This window comes from Miniopterus natalensis, chromosome 12 (assembly GCF_054644295.1).
Source record: "Miniopterus natalensis isolate mMinNat1 chromosome 12, mMinNat1.hap1, whole genome shotgun sequence".
Classification (NCBI taxonomy): Eukaryota; Metazoa; Chordata; class Mammalia; order Chiroptera; family Miniopteridae; genus Miniopterus; species Miniopterus natalensis.
Genome location: NC_142092.1, coordinates 36,165,737 through 36,184,548, shown reverse-complemented (window position 1 = coordinate 36,184,548; position 18,812 = coordinate 36,165,737). Strand labels below are relative to the sequence as shown.

Genomic DNA, 18,812 nt, shown 5'->3' with positions numbered 1-18,812 from the left:
TGTCATTCTACAATGACCCTTTGAAGCCCCTAAGGCATCTCACCTCATCCCTAGCTCATATAGTCTTATATACCTCAGTGCCCCTTTCTGTCTCTGAGCCTCCCCTACATGTGGGGTCTCTGTCTTGTGTATGCAGGGTTCCCATACTTATGTATGGATTAAATTTGGTTATTTTCTCTTGCTAATCTGTCTCATGTCTACCTTGAAGGTAGAAGAAAGTTTGTTCCTCCCCCACAATAGCTACTAGTTGTAATACATAGTCATAATAAGTATACATAGTAAAATACTTTAGCTTTTTATAGCATTAGATGAATTTTAGAATGCTCCATTTTATTTTATCAGTGAAGCAATCAAACATTTAAAAGTCTTTATATTTCACTGGAATATTTGTAATAAAAAAATCGAAGTTAGTTTGAAACGTTCAATAATTTCTACATCATGAATTTTATCAAGTCACGTCATTTAAATGTAGCTCAACTTGCTGTTTTTAAGTTTTCACCTTAACTGGTGCTCAACCAAATAGACATTAGACAGAAACTATATGTCAATATTAAATTCCACATTGTAAAAATGAGAAAAAGACATGGCCATAGTAAAAATTAAATAAAGAATTAATGCAACTGTCCCAATGCAATGATCTTGTCAAAGTAAAAAAATCCAAAAACATTTATGCCAGTTAGTACCTCTGAGCACAATAAGACAGATGTCAAATAGAGAAAAAAGAAGATAGCTAATTCCTGGGGCTATCATATCACATCCAGGGTATAATTTTAGTGTGTGACATGTAGTCTTTCTGGCTTCTCATATTTAAGTCAGGTGTGGCCCAGTAACTGATCACTTCAGTGTTAGTTTTGATGAATAAAGAAAGCTTTAGCTTTTCTTGATGGGAATGGATTATTCTGTAGAATACTGTGACTATTGACTCTCTGGTCAAGGGGCTCCTGCTTTTGTCAGTCATGTGCACTTGGGATTTCATCTCCTTGGTAAAGCAGCTAAACTCAGTGGTGTGCCTTGAATTGTTTCACAAACATAAGAATAACTTATAAGAATACATGAATTATTTTTGTATGGCAGAAATGTCTCTTGGATAAGATGGAGAAATTTACATTAATAATTGAGTATGATTTAAAACTGCCAATTTAGAATATAAAAAAGAATCTTTAATACATTATACTGTTATGATTATATCTGTGCTGAAAACTACAGTACAGAAAAATGGGCTTTATAGCAATACCTGATGTTCATATTTCTACATCGTATCTATTAAGATTTTAAACAGGAAAGAAATACCTAGCACTGTTTTTCAGGGTGAAGTAAAAGATTAGTTGAAGGGAATATTTCTTTGAGATGAGTAGAATACAGGCATCTTTGGGTGATGATAGAATTCACATCCATGATTTTCCCTAAAAACATAAAACATAAAATTCTTATTTGGCAGGGCAGAGATATGGACATTTAATCATTTCAGGTTTTCATTCATTTTTTTATTTTGTTAATCTTCACCTGAGGATATTTTTTCCATTGCTTTTCAGAGAGAGAGGAGAGGGGGAAAGAGACAGAGGAGAGAGAGAGAGACACATCAGTTGGTTGCCTCCAGCACACGCCCTGACTGGGGCCAGGGATCGAGCCTGCAACCCAGGTACGTGCCCTTGACCAGCGATTAAACCCATAGGCCGATGCTCTTAACTGCTGAGCCACGCTGGCCGGGGCTCATTCATTCATTTTTTTGTCAAATATTTGTCAAGCCCCATATATGGTTTGTGCTGAGAGTTTCTAGTTGGAAGATGAGTTTTTGGGTAAAGATGGCCAAGAGGTCAGCACTCTCATCCCAGGATCACTCCAATGAACAATCAGAGCAGAGATTCCTTGCAGCTGTTTTCAGAAGCCATGGGTTGAAGATCAAAGCAAATTACAAATAGTCTATGAAAAATGTAAGGTGAGGTTGCCAGAAACCCTTTCTGGGGCTCATGTGAAAAAAATAGCAGAAGTCCATTTCACGTACGTTCTTTCTTTTCACTTTGTGAGTTCTTTCTTTTCTCTCTAGAACAACTGTTCCAGTAAAACTCACATTTTGGCAAGGGTTTTCCTCCCAAACTCGATCAAACTCTTTCTTCTTGCACCTTTCCACTGCCTTTTGCAAAGTTCCCTTTACCTGCCTGATGCCACAGTGTTTGACAGGGAGCAGCCGCCACCTCCTTCCCTCCCTTGGGCCCACCCCCAAACTCTGTTAGCCCTGGGGGGTCGCTGTGCCCCCAGCGTCTAGGGCTATGTACGGAGCCTCTTCCACATTCCGCCGCGTCTCCTTCAGTGGTCTGTCTTGTGCCCCAAAGAGTAGAGGTGGTAAATACATTTCTCAGAACAGTTTTTTTTTTTGGTTTGTTTTTTAGATCCTCACCAGGAGAATATGTTTGGTTTTTATAATTGATTTTTTTTTTAGAGAGAGAGAGGAAGGGGGGCAGGAAGGGAGGGTGAGAGAGAGGGGGAGAGAGAAAGAGAGAGAGAGGGAAACGGAAACATTGACGTGAGGGAGAAACACCGTAGACGCCTGCCTGGGGATCGAACCTGCCCCTTCGGTGCCCTGACCGGGAATCGAACCTGCGATCTTTGGTGTATGGGACGGTGCTCCAACTGGCTGAGCCACCCGGCCAGGGCAGAGCAGTTTGTTTTAAGACCCACCTGTAAACTTATGGGAAAATGTCAAATGTTGCATTCATTTTGGTACGTAGGTACATATTTAACGATTCATCTCTCCTCTATGCTCCCAAAGGACTTTTTGTTACAGCTAATATATAGTATTTATTACATATATTTCAGTTCTGTCTGAATTTCTCATTAAACTGTGAATTCTTTGTGAATAGTCTTACTATACACCTGGCATATAGTGGGCACTAAATAAATGTTTGCCAAATTTGAATCAGTACCATACTTTTTGGGCCATAGGTTTAAATTTCAACATGTTTAATCAGAGTTCCATCATGTGAAGTTGTCTTTCACATTGGGCTGATTTGCAGTTGAAGTGTAAAATAAAAAAAATGTCACAGGGATTAAAAACATTTCATTTTGATTTTTATGTCTCATTTCGAGTGTCCAAATATTTCAAACTGTCCTGTTCCTGTTAAGGTTAGTAATACTGAAATTGAATAGACAAGATCCAGACTGAGACAGCATCCTGATTCATGCATGTGGTGTGGTTTTTTTTCTTCTTGGCAAAAGTTTGCCTTGGGGCAGGAAGAGTATTGGAGTTGTTTGAAAGAAGTCAGTGAGCTCTGCGTGTTAACGGATAGTTGTTTAATAGGTATGACTCATCTATTGATCAGGTTTGGAGGTAAACAGAAAAACCCATATTTCTAAAAGGCTGTCCTGTCCTGGTCACATGGAAGGAAGGCAGGCTTGTTTGGGTCTAATTCTTGCATAACTTTTTAACGTTAATAATAATGGGAAACTTACTTTGAAAACAAATTTTCCTGTCAGCCAGTTATTTCTATCTTTTGTCCAGTCCTGCAAGCAAAATTAAATTTGCTTCCCCCCCCCCCCAAAGCATGATATAACTGCTTTGAAGCTGCTAGATGAGTGTACAACTTTTTTATAGTCAACTCCTTACCTGAAACAATGAATAGTTAGTGTTAAAAAGATAAACTTACTTGTGAAGTGCTTAGTTTATGAGGGTGTTTCACAGAGTGGCTTTATAAAAGGAGGCTTTTAATGATCTTGCCCTTTTAATTATAGGATGCTGGAATTTGGTATTTATTTCACAAGGAACCTACTGGGGAATCCAGTGGATTACAGCTCTTAACAAAACCAGAACTTACTCCGTTGGGTATATTTTATAACAACAGGGTCCATTCAAGTTTTAAGGTAGGTTCCTAAGTTTTAACAATCAGCACTTACTGTTTACACGGTAAAGGATAGACTACTGTGATTACAGTTGAGAAATGTCAATTTTAGGTAGACCTTGTCATCAGAGATTAAAAAAGCAGATTCCTAACCCACATTAAGGATGTATGTACAGTTTTCTGTTTATACTCAGGACTATAACGTACACATGCAGATGCAGTTTGCATAACACACAAGAATATATGCTAGCACACACATGCTCGTGCAGTTAGAATAATTGTAATAATGGATTATAATTATTCCATTATAATGAGTCATCATCCTTGTCTTCCCTCCCTCTCACCTTCTTTCCAGTCTTTAATATCATTATATGTTTCTAGAGATGCACACACTAGATAATGTGCTTCCGAGGATTAAAAAGCATATTTTCTCTCTTGTTGCTGGTGGAGCGTCCTATGGGTATTTAATACTAATTACATAAATAGTGAAATATTGTTTGAGAATGTTTGATCTAATTTAAAATGATACAGGTCAAGTAAACTAAAGGCCATTTAGGAGCTCCCGTTTCCATGGTATCTGGCGCTCATCCCTCAGCCCCTGGTGATAAATACATCTGGTTCATTTTGTGCTCACAGGCACTTTGATATTTTCATTGTATGATATGGTGCCCAGATTCTTTACCCTGATGTGGACCACATGAAAGCTCGATGAATACTTTCCCTTTATGATACTCAGAGGATCCTTTAAAAACCTGAGTGTGTTATCATTTGAAGAGCTTAAAATCACTTGATGAGGACTTGAGAGAGGAAAACACTTTGCACAGAATTATGATTTTTGTGAGCTGATTAGTTGATTAATGATAATAATTATTAAAAGTAGCTTTTCAAAGTAGAAATCTGCAAAATATTCTGGTTATAAGTGGTATAAAAAACAGCTCATGTACCATGAGGACGTATAGTTATCTACTCTATTAATAAGAATCTTAGATCTAAACAATGAATGGATATTAGGTTTTAATTTGTTAAATTTGGGACTGACTATCCATTATGATAGTTTGTAGCCAAAGGAAATTGAACTCTGGGAGTCCTCGGAGAGGAACATATCGTCTTTAGATCAGTCATAAATACACAAGCACTGGCCTGTATGGCTTTGGTTGCTCATGCCCCCAAATCTAGTCCAGGTCAATCACATCTATGTGCCTGCCTGCTCTGTACCATTTGGATGACTCGGGGACACATAAATAAAATGTGTTCAGAACTAAAATCCCTATTTTTATCAGCAGACCCATTCCCACGCATGTTTCAGGGAATGAAACCACTAGCCACCTAATTGCCCAAACTAGAAGTACATGAACCTTTGCTGTTCCCTGTCCCTCACCCTTAGACATTTTATTCATTACTAGATGGTACTGCTTAGGAGGAAAGCACTTTCACTCCCCCGTTTTCCTGTTGCTACTGCCACAGTCTAGGTTACCTTCGCTCTTCTCTGCCTTCTACCTTCTCTCTTCTCTCTTGTTGGCCCTTTCCAGTCTCATCCATCGTGCAGGTGGAGAATTCTTTCTTAAATGCAGTTGGTCACGTTCCCTCTCTTAGAAGTCCCATTGTCCTGACTCCTTAGCATGTCAGCTCTGCATCACGTGGCACTTGCACCTTTCTCTGTCCTTCCTTTTCCTCCCTCCATACTCTTCCTGTCCCTCCACCTAAGGCTTTATTTTTGTTCTCAGATGTTCCTTTCCCTCTCTCATCTCCAGCCCCCCTCGAATGCTTTCCTCTGGGTTGCTTGGCTGCTTCCCACCCGCTCCCCGCCCTTCATCTTCAACCGGGGGCCCTCGCGTGGCTAATCCCTCCCCATCCTTTAGGGCGCCGCTGCTTTTGGGAGACCTTCCCGGAACCCTCTCACTCCCACCTTTGCCAGAGGCCTCATCGGGTGCCTTTCTCAGGTGCTGCCAAACGTCATCTGCTTCCTTTATCATAATGCTTCTCAGGCTGGATTGTAATTGTTTTTAACTGCGTGTCTTCCTGCTAGGTTATGTGTCACTAACAGCAAAGACTGTCGTTTTCCAGTTAATGTATAATGTTTGGTGCCTACCATAAGGTAGGCACTACATAAATATTTGCAAATGACTGAATGAGTAAAATTATAAAAATATCCAGGAAAGTAGCTGTTTTCATATTCCCTGTGCTTTGCTCTTTTTTCCTTCTACCTCTTTTTTTTTTTTTTTTTGATAGATGCAATAATCTAAAACTTATTGTTATGAATCATTATATACATAGCTATAACTTGGGATTCATATTTATTTCAGTCCATTATTATATTTTCCAGGCTGGCTTATTTATTGACAAAGGCGTCAAAACAACCAATGCTAGTGCTGCCGACCCACGGGAATACCTCTGTTTGGATAACAATGCCAGGTAGAGCTGTCTTTTTAAATCACACTCAAGCACATTTTGCCAAAGCAAAACTTTCTGAGCTTAAGCCATTGTGTTCTTTTCTTCAGTAACTCATTGAAAGTTTGTAGGAGGGTTTTGAAAAACATTTATGCTGCTGTCCTAGGTCCTGTGGCCAGGCTTTTCTATGCTCTCCCCTTTCACAGTTGTAAACTGATGTTAGAGTTGCAGAAAGAGAAAGAAAAAGATGTGTTGAAAAAGGGTCCAAATTTGGCCTGACATAGAATATGATTCATTGAAATACAAGTTAAGTTTAAATGTTTTAATGGAATCCCTGAAAACCAAGGCTTACAGAATTTATTGTTAGTGGTCAGAATGGAACATTGCATTAAGTCTGTTTCAAAGGGAGAGGTCTCAAACTTGATGATCCAGCTAGTTCTGGTTTAGTCATTCGTAGTCTCAGATTCACATCATAGCTGGGCTCTGTGTTACTCTCCTTTATAACCACAGGACGTGGTTGGGATATGGATCAGCCTTTCAACCAAGTTCTTTTCTATGCTATTTGAGAGCCAAAATAAATAAAATGTCTCCAATAGAAATAGTTTTCTGACCTGGAGATTATTATGCCAAGCGTATAAGCCAGTCAGAGAAAGACAAATACCATATGATCTCACTTATATGTGGAATCTAATGAACAAAATAAACTGATGAACAAAATAGAACCAGAGGCGTGGATGCATGGAACAGTCTGATAGAGGTCAGAGGGGAGGAGGGAGGGGGGACTGGATAAAAGAAGAGAGTAGTCAAAGAGCATATATACATGTCTCATGGACACAGACGAGAGTGGTGAAGTCCAGGGGAGGAGTAGCGGGGGCTGGGTGGAGGTAGGCAAAGGGAGGTGAATAGGGGACATACATAATAGTGTTAACAATCAAAATAAAAGAAAGAAATACAGTTTTCTGGAAAAGATGGCAACTTAGAGTCCTTTTCAGTAGGAACTGTGTCAATGTTATTTTTCATACTTCAAGCTGATTGACCAACTTAAGATGCCGAATGAGTGCCATGGTCTGTTGACAGACATTTAAGAAAAGGACTCCAGGCTTGCTCATTAGGAGCCACACTGTAAAGTGAGGCAGTTTAGGTGTGAGGCAGGATGCTTGTGACACAGTAATGAGACATGAGGTCAGGAGAAAACTGGGGAAAGTATACTTAGTAAAATTACTCATCAGGATTTCTTAAAGGTCAATTTGAGCCTGAAATATTTTAAAGCAATGATTAGACAGCATTTGAGAAGCTGCAAAACTGTGGGCATTATTAAATTAAACACAAGGTACTCTCTATCTTGCAGCTGAGCAAGATATGAAATTGAAAACTAGAGGAGATAAACTAAAGATGAAAAAAGAACAAAGAGATGACAAATTATGAAACAAGAGGGCAATGTTATTTGACACAAAGAAATCTTTGCTAGTCACTACTACTGTCTAGTTTTAAAGAGTTCATTATAATTGGTATATGTACATTGCTAAGTTAGTATTAATAGGAAAATCCCAAACACAACAAAATTGACCCCCTTCTCTGCCTTAAAAAAAATTGTGTGTGAGGATGAATGAATGGATGAAGAAATATATTTCAAAATCCATTAATATTTTAATTAGACTTGCCAATAAAAGAATTTATCATTAATAGCCCAAGTTTTTTTACAGGGTATGTGTATATGATATTATGATAATGGTAAGTTTCCTCTGCTCTGTATTAGTTCTCTTACCAGTTTATAAATGCATACATTTTTTTTCTTTATTTTTATTGTTGCCACTATTACAGATGCCCCCATTCCCCCCACTTTGCCCGCCTCCACCCAGTCCCCGTCCCCCCTTCCCTCTGGCTGTTACCACACTGTTTGTGTCTATGGGTCTGCATACATATTGGTAAGGAATTAGACTCCATTTGAAAGTTGTTATTGAAAAGAACTGATTATAGAAGAGTGTAACAAGACATTTGGCAGCTGGTGTATACATTTAATTTCATTTAAGCTCATGTATAGAATATGCCCACATAAATTCATGTAATCCAGACATGAGTAAAAATGATAAAACTCTAACACAAGTGAGTAATAAGCCAGCCAGTGACTTAAACATCAGGCCCATGGGATCCAGAAGATACTCAGTCTGTTCATTACAGGGAAAGTTGACTCAATAGTTAATCAGATGAGCCTTTCCTTGTGTTTTCAAGATGTGAAATTACAGGAATCCAAAGATGGGAAATTTTAACTCAAGAAAATTCTTGATTTGAGATTGGGAAATACCATCTAAAAGTGAAACAGCATGAGAACCAACAAGTACATTTAAAGCAGAGTACAATTAAGGGAGAAGGTTGGGAGGGATACTGAAAGCTCATAAATGGGGGTGATGAGAAATTGCGAAAGTTGACTAATTTTTGCACACCAAGTGAAGTAGGGGATGAAAAGACAAGGAATCCAAGGAAATGGTCACCAATTGATTTATATAGATAGGAATTTCAGAAAAAATGAGACGACTATACCAGAGAATGAAATGTTTTATTGGTACTTTTTTTTTTTTTTGGCTTTCTTTTAGAACATTGTGTAGTTTTCTTTCCAGAACTCTTCCATCTGCTTGATATTATATAATGACTACAAAGCAGTTTGGCAGCAACTACAATGCCAGAAGAGTGGGTGATGGCTCCAAGTCAGACTCTTTACCCCTTAGGTTAGAGCTGTTTAAGGGGTTATATATATAATCTAAGGGTGGATATAATACTTTCCAGGCTGGTCTTTTTACAGTCCATTCTCTATAATTCTTTCACCAACTGCCAGCTAGTGACCAGTTTTTAAAAAAAATGAAATCTGGTCATATCACTTCCCTGATTCCATGTTCCTGGTGACTTTTCATCACATCTATCTATATTCTGTCTGTATATGTTTCTATCTATTCCCTCACTTTATTGAGGTGTGGATAATATGTACAAAGCTGTGCCTATTTAATGTATACAACTCGATGAGTTTGGGCATAAGTACACATTCATGAAATCATTACCACCATCAAGGCCATAGACCCGTCCATCACCTCCCAGAGTTTCCTCCTACCTCTTTTATTATTATTATTTCTTAAATTTAGAAAACTTTTGTTTTGTGTATGTGATAAGAACACTTATCATAAGATCTACTCTCTTAGAAAATTTTAAGTATACAATACAGTATTTACAAAAAATATTTTAATTGATTTTTAGAGAGTGGAAAGGGGGCAGAGCGAGAGAGGGAGGGAGGGAGAAACATCAGTATGAGAGCGGAACATCTATTGGCTACATCCTGCACACCCCCTACTTGGGATCAAGCCCGCAATCTAGACACGCGTCCTGATCAGGAATTGGACCACCAACCTTTTGTTGTACCACAGGATGATGGCCAACCACTGAGCCACACCAGCCAGGGCTACAGTACAGTATTTTGAGCTCTAAGCATTATGCTGTGTGGTAGATCTCTAGAGTTTATTTATCTTGCATAACTAAAACTTTGTACCCTTTGGCCGTCACCTCCCCCTCTCCTGCTTAGTCCCATTCTACTCTCTGTTTTTTCTGTTGCGTTTAGAATAAAGAACTGTATCCTTGCTTGTGCCTGCCCACCTTTCTGTCCTTCCCCCTGGCTTCTTACTCTCCAGCAAATTGCTTGTTCCCTAAATGTGCCAGCTCACTCTTGCCTAAGGATCTTTGCACTTGCTCTTCTCTGTGCATAGCTTCTTTTCCCAGCATACATGTTTAGTGAGCACCTACTGTGTGCCAGCAGCTGGGAGTACAAATGATGTTTCTTGATTGTATGAAAAGCTCAACTTGCTGAATTGGTTTTGAAAAGCTGTTTAGTCATCTGCCATCCCCCCCACCTCCCTGAAGTTTTGTAAGATTTAGAAACGATTTTCTAAAAAATAAGTGGCCTTATGGTGTTATTTACTTGAGTTGTTACAGAGGACAGTTTTGACACCAATTTTTTTGACCTTTTCAATGAGATCCTAGTAAATGTTTTAGAAGGCAAAGCAAAGGTAAAATTTAGTCTTTATAATTAATAAGTCGATTAGATACAATGTATTTTAAATTTAGGCCTTTTTAATGTATTAACCCCAGTTTGTCTTTATATCTAAGATATTTCACCAGCACACAACTCAAATAGTACTTTTCAGTTCAAATATATGTATGTTAAAATATATGAATAATTTATTCAGTAAGTTTATATTAGTATCACGGAGCTTGAGAATTTGTGAAAACATGCCTTTTTTCCTGGTCTGAGATTTTTTTTTGTTTGCTTGTTTGTTTTTTTAATGGTTTTAGTGTTTATAATGTTTTGTAATGGCTAGTCTGTAAGTTGATTTTAAAAAAATAAGATATGAAAGCAATTCCCATTTACATAAACTTATATAAATAAATGTAATTATTTTTTCCCATTATTTGAAATACAGATAATTAAGTTGTGTCTTAAGAGGTTTTTTTTACTTCTTTGGTTTCAGTCAAATTTAAATCTTTTTGACACTCAAGCTTACAGTTGTGAATAGCTTTTTATTTGTTAAAAGTCTTTTTTTCCCCCCCAACCCCAAGGTTTCGGCCTCATCAGGATGGTGACCCTGAAAAGCCACGTGTTGCTGCTTTAATTGACAGGCTCATTGCTTTTAAAAATAATGACCATGGAGCTTGGGTCAGAGGGGGAGACATTGTCGTCCAGAATTCAGCGTGGGTATTCTCTTCAAAGTTATTATCTGATGACACTGATGTGTTTATTTTGCTAAGTCTGTTTTGAAAAACCCAGTAGACTGAAAGTACAGTGGTGGCTCTGGAATCATATTATTGTTACTAATAGACAGGACAGGCTCTGAGGAAGTATGTTAGCACCAACAGACTGCAAATGTTTGGAATCGTCTCATTCGGCTGCTTTTATTGGAACTGAACTTGTCTGGTGACATGAACATTTTTTGATGAGATTGAACAGAAACCGGGAATTTCACTTTATATAACAAACAGGGTCTATGTCAGAGAGCTAAATAAAGATTTTGAAACTAGCTGGATTTTTTTCATTCCTCTTGGAAACTCAAAGTTTTTTTGATGCTCCTTTACTGCCATTCAAAACAAAAGTTGTGAATTCCACCTTAATAAGTGTGTTGACTTATGTCTTAACATGACTTGAGGCAGTAAGCGTCTCACTTTTTTCCATTTGTATAATTTTAGAAGTCTGATGTATATTGAGCTAAGATTTGGTGTTTAAGAGTCTAGAAAAACTTTTTTTTTTCTTCTGACTGGCATTGACATTAGCTTCTTGGCATTTTATCATCATCTCTGCCCTTTATCATGCAAAAAATTTGATATTATATTAAATCTGTAGAAATAGCTTGGGTATTAATGTTGAAAAGTTTTAAAGAGACTACCATGACCTAATTGTTTTTAAAATAGTTATAAAAAGAGTAATTCTAGCTAACACTTATATGCTGCTTACGATGTGGCAGGCGTTGTTCTAAATGGCTGAAATTAATTAGTATGTGTATAATGCTCTTAAGTATCCTATGAGGAAGGTTAAGTTATTATTTTAACTTATAGGTGAGAAAACTGAGGGAGAGTCAGGTTGAGTAATGTGCCCAAGGTCACACAGCTAGCAATTGGCAAAGCTGGGATTTGAACCAGGTGCCTTCACTGTGGAGTCTGTGCTTTTAGTTACTGGGGAGTAAAACTTAGTTTTGTGGTCTTGGAGAGTAAACATTGGAACCTCCTGGATTTAGTGACAATTAAATATTGAAAGAATATCTCCTTTTACATGATGTGGTAAACTAAAATCTTCCCTCATCTCTTTTTTCTTAACAGGTTTGCAGATAATGGAATAGGACTAACCTTTGCCAGGTTTGTAATTACTTTAAAAATACTTCTCTGATTTACTTATTCATATTTTACCTCTCATTATTTTAAAGGTGTAGGTAAAATAACCCTTGATTTTATTTAAAAAAAAATTTTTTTGGATAACACACCAGAAATGTTAAACCATTTATTAGCATTAAAAAACACAAAACATTAGCACCTGCTTTCTGATACCACTAGAGGGTCAAAAACACGTTTTGAACGATCAATTGAATTCATACCAAAGTATTAGGTTATTAGAGCTGGAATCATACCAAAGTATTAGGTTATTAGAGCTGGAATTCCACAGAAGGGTAGACCCATTATGTTTTTTTGCTTAGAAGAAAACATGTGAGCATTAGATTAAAGATCTTAAAATGTATGGGAATAAAGAGGAAGGGCGTAAAAACTGGGAGCACATTAAATATTTTCTTTCTTAGACATTGGTCAGATCTCTCAGTGGTCATTGAGAACTGAACGTTTTGTGTTGTATGCTATTCCCTGGGCGAGTTCTCCTCATTGCCATCTGACATACTTGTCACCCATCATATTCAGGGCAAGTTTATTCTCCCCATTCCCAGTGCTGTTTCTTGAGACTAAAATAATCAGTTGTTGCTGCTAAATTAAATTTCATTTGTTTTCATCCAATTCGCAGACCACTAATTTACAAATACAATTAATTTGTATTAATTTATATGTGATGTCTTCACAGTTTAGAAGCGCTTTCTGATGATTCCATAGGTATTAGTAAAAGCTACTGGCTGCTTTGAAAATGTTTAGCTATTTGAGTTACAGCTTGCTTTCCTTTGAGGGTCAATATAAATTTCCTTGAGCTGGGTGGTTAATGATGATTCTCATTTTAACAGTGACGGAAGCTTCCCAAGTGATGAAGGTTCCAGCCAGGAGGTATCTGAATCTCTCTTTGTTGGAGAGAGCAGGAATTACGGCTTTCTGGGTGGTCAGAACAAGTATGCAGGCCTGGGAGGAATAGACCAGAAGCCTCGGACCTTACCCAGGAATAGGTAAGCATTGCTTTAGCAGTTGAGTGAGTGTTAAATTTGGACAATAAATGAAGACCTAATCCTTATGGAAGTTTCTGTAATAATTCTGGATGACTGGTTCCCACTGTGACACTTTCCCCACCTTATCTCATTACTATTACAATTGTTATTATTGTTAATGTCACTGTTAGTATTTGTGTATTGGCCTCTGGAATCCTGGAGCATTAGCTAGTAAATACTTTATAGATTTCATTAATAATTTTATAACGAAGGAACCTATCTTTTTTTTTAAATTTTTATTTCATTCCTTAGTTAAGGCTTTATATAAGCTGGTGATTTTTTTTCCCTTTCTTTCTTTCTTGAGCCACAGAAAGTTGCCAAACCATAAACTGTGACATTAGGTCAGTTTTCCCTCAATTTGTGATGTTGGTTTTCAGAAATAGCCACTGGAAAAAGGAAATTACCTATTGAAAAGAGTCCTAGAAAATAAGGGTTGATAGATGCCAAAGCTGACTCCAAACCTAACCACGCTGCATAATTAAGTGTTTCAGATGCTGTTGGGGGCACGGGGGAAGACTTCTGGCATGCTTTCTGTCAAAATAATCTGAGTCATTAAAATAGCACTTAGCATTAGAAAGATTCTTCAGAGCTTTTGGGGAACTATTAACTAATTAATCCATCCTCAGTTCTGAGACACTGTTTATGGTTGTCCTTGTCTTACTGGTGAGAAAATGAGTTGGAGGAAAAACAGTGCTCAAAAGGAAGGCCGTGCCTGAGAGCTGATGCCAGACTTCATGAAGCGTCCGTTTCCCTAGTTATACGTTCTGTCTGGACATTGGGCTGGGCTGGGTCAGGGGGATGGGGCGGGGGCCGTGAGGGTTGGCGGAAGGGCTTTCCCAGCTTCTGGCGGAGGGTGACTTGTGCTTGGCCCTCTCCCCTGGTGCTTGTCGCTGGGGAAACGCGGAACGTCATTCTATGCTACACTCTGTGTAGAACTCCTGTGAGTAGAAGCATGGAAGCTACTAGGAAAGGAACTTGGTGGAATTTTAATAGCTAACATTTATTAAATGCTTATGATGTATCGGGCCCTCTTCTAAATACTTTATTATTCACTTAATCCTCACAGAGCCCAATAGGGTAGGTATTGTCATCATTCCACTTTATAAATAACTTAATGGAAGTAGCAGGATTTAAACCCTGTTGCTTTGGCTTCAGTGCTGTGCTTTTCACATTAGGCTATAGCTGCCTCTTCTGATGTGTAGATTAAAGAAAAAATACCTCTATTGGTTGGGCTGTGGGCTGCAGTATTAGGGCAGCCAAGTCAATTTCATTCTTTTTTACATTGACCTCCAGTTTTATTTTAACATGTTTATTGCTTCCTTGCTAAGGAGGATTTTCTAAAACAGTTTCTTCATTGGTCAGTGGACCCAGTTTTTATTTTACTGTGTCTGTGCTACCTTTTCTGTGGCAGAGAACCATTTGGGGATATATCTTTAGAAATACATGCAGATGCATAGATTTTTAGCCAGGCTATTTGATTTTGTTGCTAGCATATATTGTAAAACACTGCCAAGTTTTCAACTAATTAGTTGCTATAGAAATCCTCTGCAATGCCACCAAAGAATTTAATAGGGGAGAAACCTAAGGGATGCAGAATATTAGGGGTTTTGTACATTAATTATGGTTAATAATATGTAATTAAGGAGTTTGTGTTTGATTGGAAAGGAGGGAAATTAAAACTAATTTCTCAACCTAGCTAGACCTTTTGACATTGTAAGCCTTCAGGAATTACACGTTCATGCTTTTAAATATATCATTTCACCTTATTACTATCATTTAGAGCAGGGGTGGGGAATGTCCTGCCCTTGGGTATATGCAGCCCAAGAAATCACTTGGTCTGGCCCTGCCAAGGCAACTGCATGCCAGGACTCGAAATTCAATAAATCTAGGAGCTTTTTCATAGCTAGTTTTTAAGTTGATAATTTTGTATGGCCCACAAATGATGTTGTAAATATCTAAATGGCCCTTGGCAGAGAAAAGGTTCCCCACCCCTGATTTAGAGGCTCGAAAGGAGGTTCTCTCTAAGCACAGATTCATTTTTGTTCTCATGTTAGAGATTTTGGAACCAAAACTAAAGAATATGAGTTACCAAATAAAAGGTCTTAACTGGTTGATTCAAGGAAGCAAAAGTCACCTCTTCAGAGAGTCCTCCCTTCTATCCAAAATAGCATCTCTCCTACCCAACCTAATGTATTACTATGTCTTACTGTCTCCATAGCACTTATCTGTAATTATCCTTTGTTTTCCTTTTTGCCTTTCCAACTACAGTGTATATTTCAGTTAATCAGGTATCTTGTCTTAGTTACCACTGTATTCTAGAATTGTGTTTTGTATATACAGAATATTCAGCTGTATTTATAAAACAAGTATGTAAGTGAAGTGCTATTAAGGGGACGGGCCCATGTGCATTAAACAAAATCTTGTATTTCAACAGGACATTTCCAATTAGAGGCTTTCAGATTTATGATGGGCCCATTCATCTTACCAGGTGCACTTTCAAAAAATATGTGCCAACTCTAGATAGGTATACCAGCGCTATTGGCTTCCTCATGAAGAATTCCTGGCAGATAACCCCTAGAAATAACATCTCCCTTGTAAAGTTTGGTCCACATGTAAGTATGTTCTTATGGTTTCTACATAGTAACTGTGGTGGAAGAAGGAGGGGTAGCACATTCCCAAAGACAAAGACAGAAACAAAGGATTTTGTTTCCTACTAGGGAAGGAACTTTATGACTGGGGAGAGAAAATACAGGGCATTCCCCCGAAATGTATACACACTATAATAGTAGCTGATAGCTGTTAAATGAAAATGAAATGTATTTTAATAAACACTGCCTTTATAATAATTCAAAGTGTGTGTATACATTTTTGGGGGACACCCTATATATGGAAAAGAAACTCTTAAATTTCATTCACTCTGTCCCATTGAGTTCAAAGTGAGAATAGAAGTCCCATGTGACCTGGGGTATTTTTTTAACATTCAAGAGATCTCTTGAAAAGGAAAATAATGTAAAGTGATGACATGGGGGTGGGGATGGTAGTGTTTCATAAGAAGAAGAGGACATGGTTTTGGGAAGTTCGGTGCAATGATCCATGAAGAGATTTGGAATCTGCCTGGAATTTTACTTGTCTGGTGCTAGTCTTCTGGGGAACTACAGGAGAAAAGGTGGGGAAAGAAGAGGAGTACTAGGTGGTGTGAAACAAATTCTTTTTATTGAAGGGCTTTCCTAGCTTCTGACAGAGGGTGACCTGTGCTCAGCCCTTCTCCCTGTACTTATCTTTGGAGAAATATTGAACTGACGTCATTATATGCTGTGTAGAATTCCTCCTGTAAGACCAGGGAAGCTACTAGGGAAGGAACTTAATGGAATTTTAATAGCTAACATTTATTAAATGCTTATGATATATCAGGCCCTGTTCTAAATACTTGATTTTTCACACTAAGGCAATAATTAGACTGTTTTAATTAGGAACTGTAATTATTTTTTGGTAGGGGGGAGGCATATGAACAAGTAACTAAAGCACTTGCAGAGAAATAAAATGATTAACCAGCTTGGAAGTTAGAGCTTATAATTTTTATTTAATCGAGGTATAATTTGCATACAGGGAAATGCACAGATCCTAAGTGTAAAGTTTATAATTTTTAACAAAAGTGTATGACTGCTTAATTCCCCTTCCCACAACTGTTTGAATTTCTCTTATTGCAGATTAGTTTTGTCTAAAGAGCAGGTAATAGTTTTAACTGGAAGAAAGGGAAACCACCAAAGATGAAGTTTCACATTTACTACTTGAACTCCACAAGGCTTTGGAAATCCCTCCCACCCAAGCATATCATAATTCATAGACAACTTTGATTGACTGGGTGTCTTAGTTGACAACTATGAACTGTGACTTAGAGCTGCTTTATTCTCCAAGCAGCTGAAATGACTATGCCTTAGGGTCCTTGCAGGGGGTGCTGACTAAGACGGCAGAAGCCCTCATTTTGTAATGATGTCCTTGTTTTTCACTGTCATCAGGTCTCTCTGAATGTCTTCTTTGGAAAGCCTGGCCCCTGGTTTGAAGATTGTGAGCTGGACGGTGACAAGAACTCCATATTCCATGACATCGATGGCTCTGTGACAGGATACAAGGACGCTTACGTGGGAAGAATTGACAACTACCTGATCCGCCATCCTAGCTGTGTAAATGTTACCCGGTGGAACGCGGTGATCTGCAGTGGGAGCTACGCCCAGGTAGGCCAGGATGCTTTAGGATGTCTGCTTCCTTCCCAGCTCCCGAGGTCACTGCTTCTGGGAGGAGTGCTCTTCAGCTCCTCAGCTTGATTGGTACTTTCCAAAGCATGATTTTCTTTAGGAAAAAAAAGCGAAAGAAAAAATTCAGTAGGAACCATGGGCTCACAGAATTTTGTTTCAAGCTCCCCCATTCCAAACCAATGTGGAAATGTGAGTCCAAGAGAGGCGAGATGATTTGCCCTTGGTTAAGTATGTTTGGCATGTAGTTGGGGTGAGAACCTATATTTCATGAGTCTTAGGCCGGTTTTTGCTACAGCTCTGCCTCCAGAGAGAGAAAGCTTTATTCTTTGCTTTCAGGATCATTATCTCTACTAAATATGGGAATTTGACTCTTGGAGCAGAATATCAGTATCACATGGCAAGTGAGATGTTCCCAGAGACAGAGCTGGGAATTGGAAACGAATGGACAAGAATTCAAGGAAATTCTTTTAATTATATTATGATATAATATATCTGAAAATATGAAGGGGATAATATAGATTGGGAAACACCTCTTTGGAAACATTAAGCTAGTATGCATTTACTAATTGGATGCCCAGTGTAAGAGGATGAATTAATTTGGGAGGTAGTGTGTTAAGAGCACAGATACTTGAGCCAGACTGCCTGGATTTGAATCCTGGCTTTGTTATTTTCTTAAATGTGAGTTGAGCAAGTTAATTAACTACTTTGCCTATGCACAGCAAGGATAATACTGGCTCCTCTCATACGAGGCTGTTGTGAAGACAGAAAGCGTAAATATACATAAAGCATTTAGCCCATGACCCAGCACATAGTGAAGTGCTTGCTGCAATTATTATTTGAAGAGCAGAGGTCTAAGTTACAACAATGTTGTTTTGTTTGTTTGTTTTTTAGTATGTTTTTATTGATTTCAGAGAGAGAAGAAAGGATAGGGAGAGAGATAGAAATGTCAGTGATGAGAGTCATTGATCAGCTGCCTCCTGCATGCCCGCTACTGGGGGTCGTGCCCCAAGTCGGCGTGGGTCCTGATTCGGGATCGAGCCAGCAACCTCTTTTGGTGCACAGGGCAACACCCAACCCACTGAGCCACACTGGCCAGGGCGATACTCGTTCGTTTTAGGAAATTGTTCTGAGGTTTGTTTTGAGAGAAGGCTTTGTTTTGGCACAGCGAGGGGCTCATGCCACTGGAACAAATTCAGAACTTTCAAATTTGTTTCAGTTTAATATATCTTTCCAGTTTTTGCAGAGTGCTTTATAAGCCCTTTTTTTTTTTTTTTTGAAGGGGTGAAAAATGACTTCTTGGGCTGAAGTAGGTCATGGAAAATTGAAGGCCCAAACTCCAAGAGATTTACATTTTCCCTCTCCTGTGTTAGAGGAAAGTCTCTCAGATTTGAGTAGAGGGT

At 38.3% G+C, this 18,812-nt stretch overlaps 1 protein-coding gene across 2 annotated transcripts in view; it reads left to right on the top strand.

Annotated features, from left to right (window-relative positions):
* CEMIP2 (cell migration inducing hyaluronidase 2) overlaps nucleotides 1–18,812 on the top strand; it is a 65,870-nt gene that overhangs the window by 32,113 nt on the left and 14,945 nt on the right. For both annotated transcript variants that reach the window (XM_087822701.1, XM_087822702.1), the window contains exons 11-17: nucleotides 3,727–3,855; nucleotides 6,157–6,245; nucleotides 10,818–10,949; nucleotides 12,069–12,104; nucleotides 12,965–13,120; nucleotides 15,594–15,771; nucleotides 17,176–17,391. In XM_087822701.1, the coding sequence (XP_087678827.1) occupies nucleotides 3,727–3,855; nucleotides 6,157–6,245; nucleotides 10,818–10,949; nucleotides 12,069–12,104; nucleotides 12,965–13,120; nucleotides 15,594–15,771; nucleotides 17,176–17,391 (936 nt within the window). The remainder of the gene's footprint in view (nucleotides 1–3,726; nucleotides 3,856–6,156; nucleotides 6,246–10,817; nucleotides 10,950–12,068; nucleotides 12,105–12,964; nucleotides 13,121–15,593; nucleotides 15,772–17,175; nucleotides 17,392–18,812) is intronic.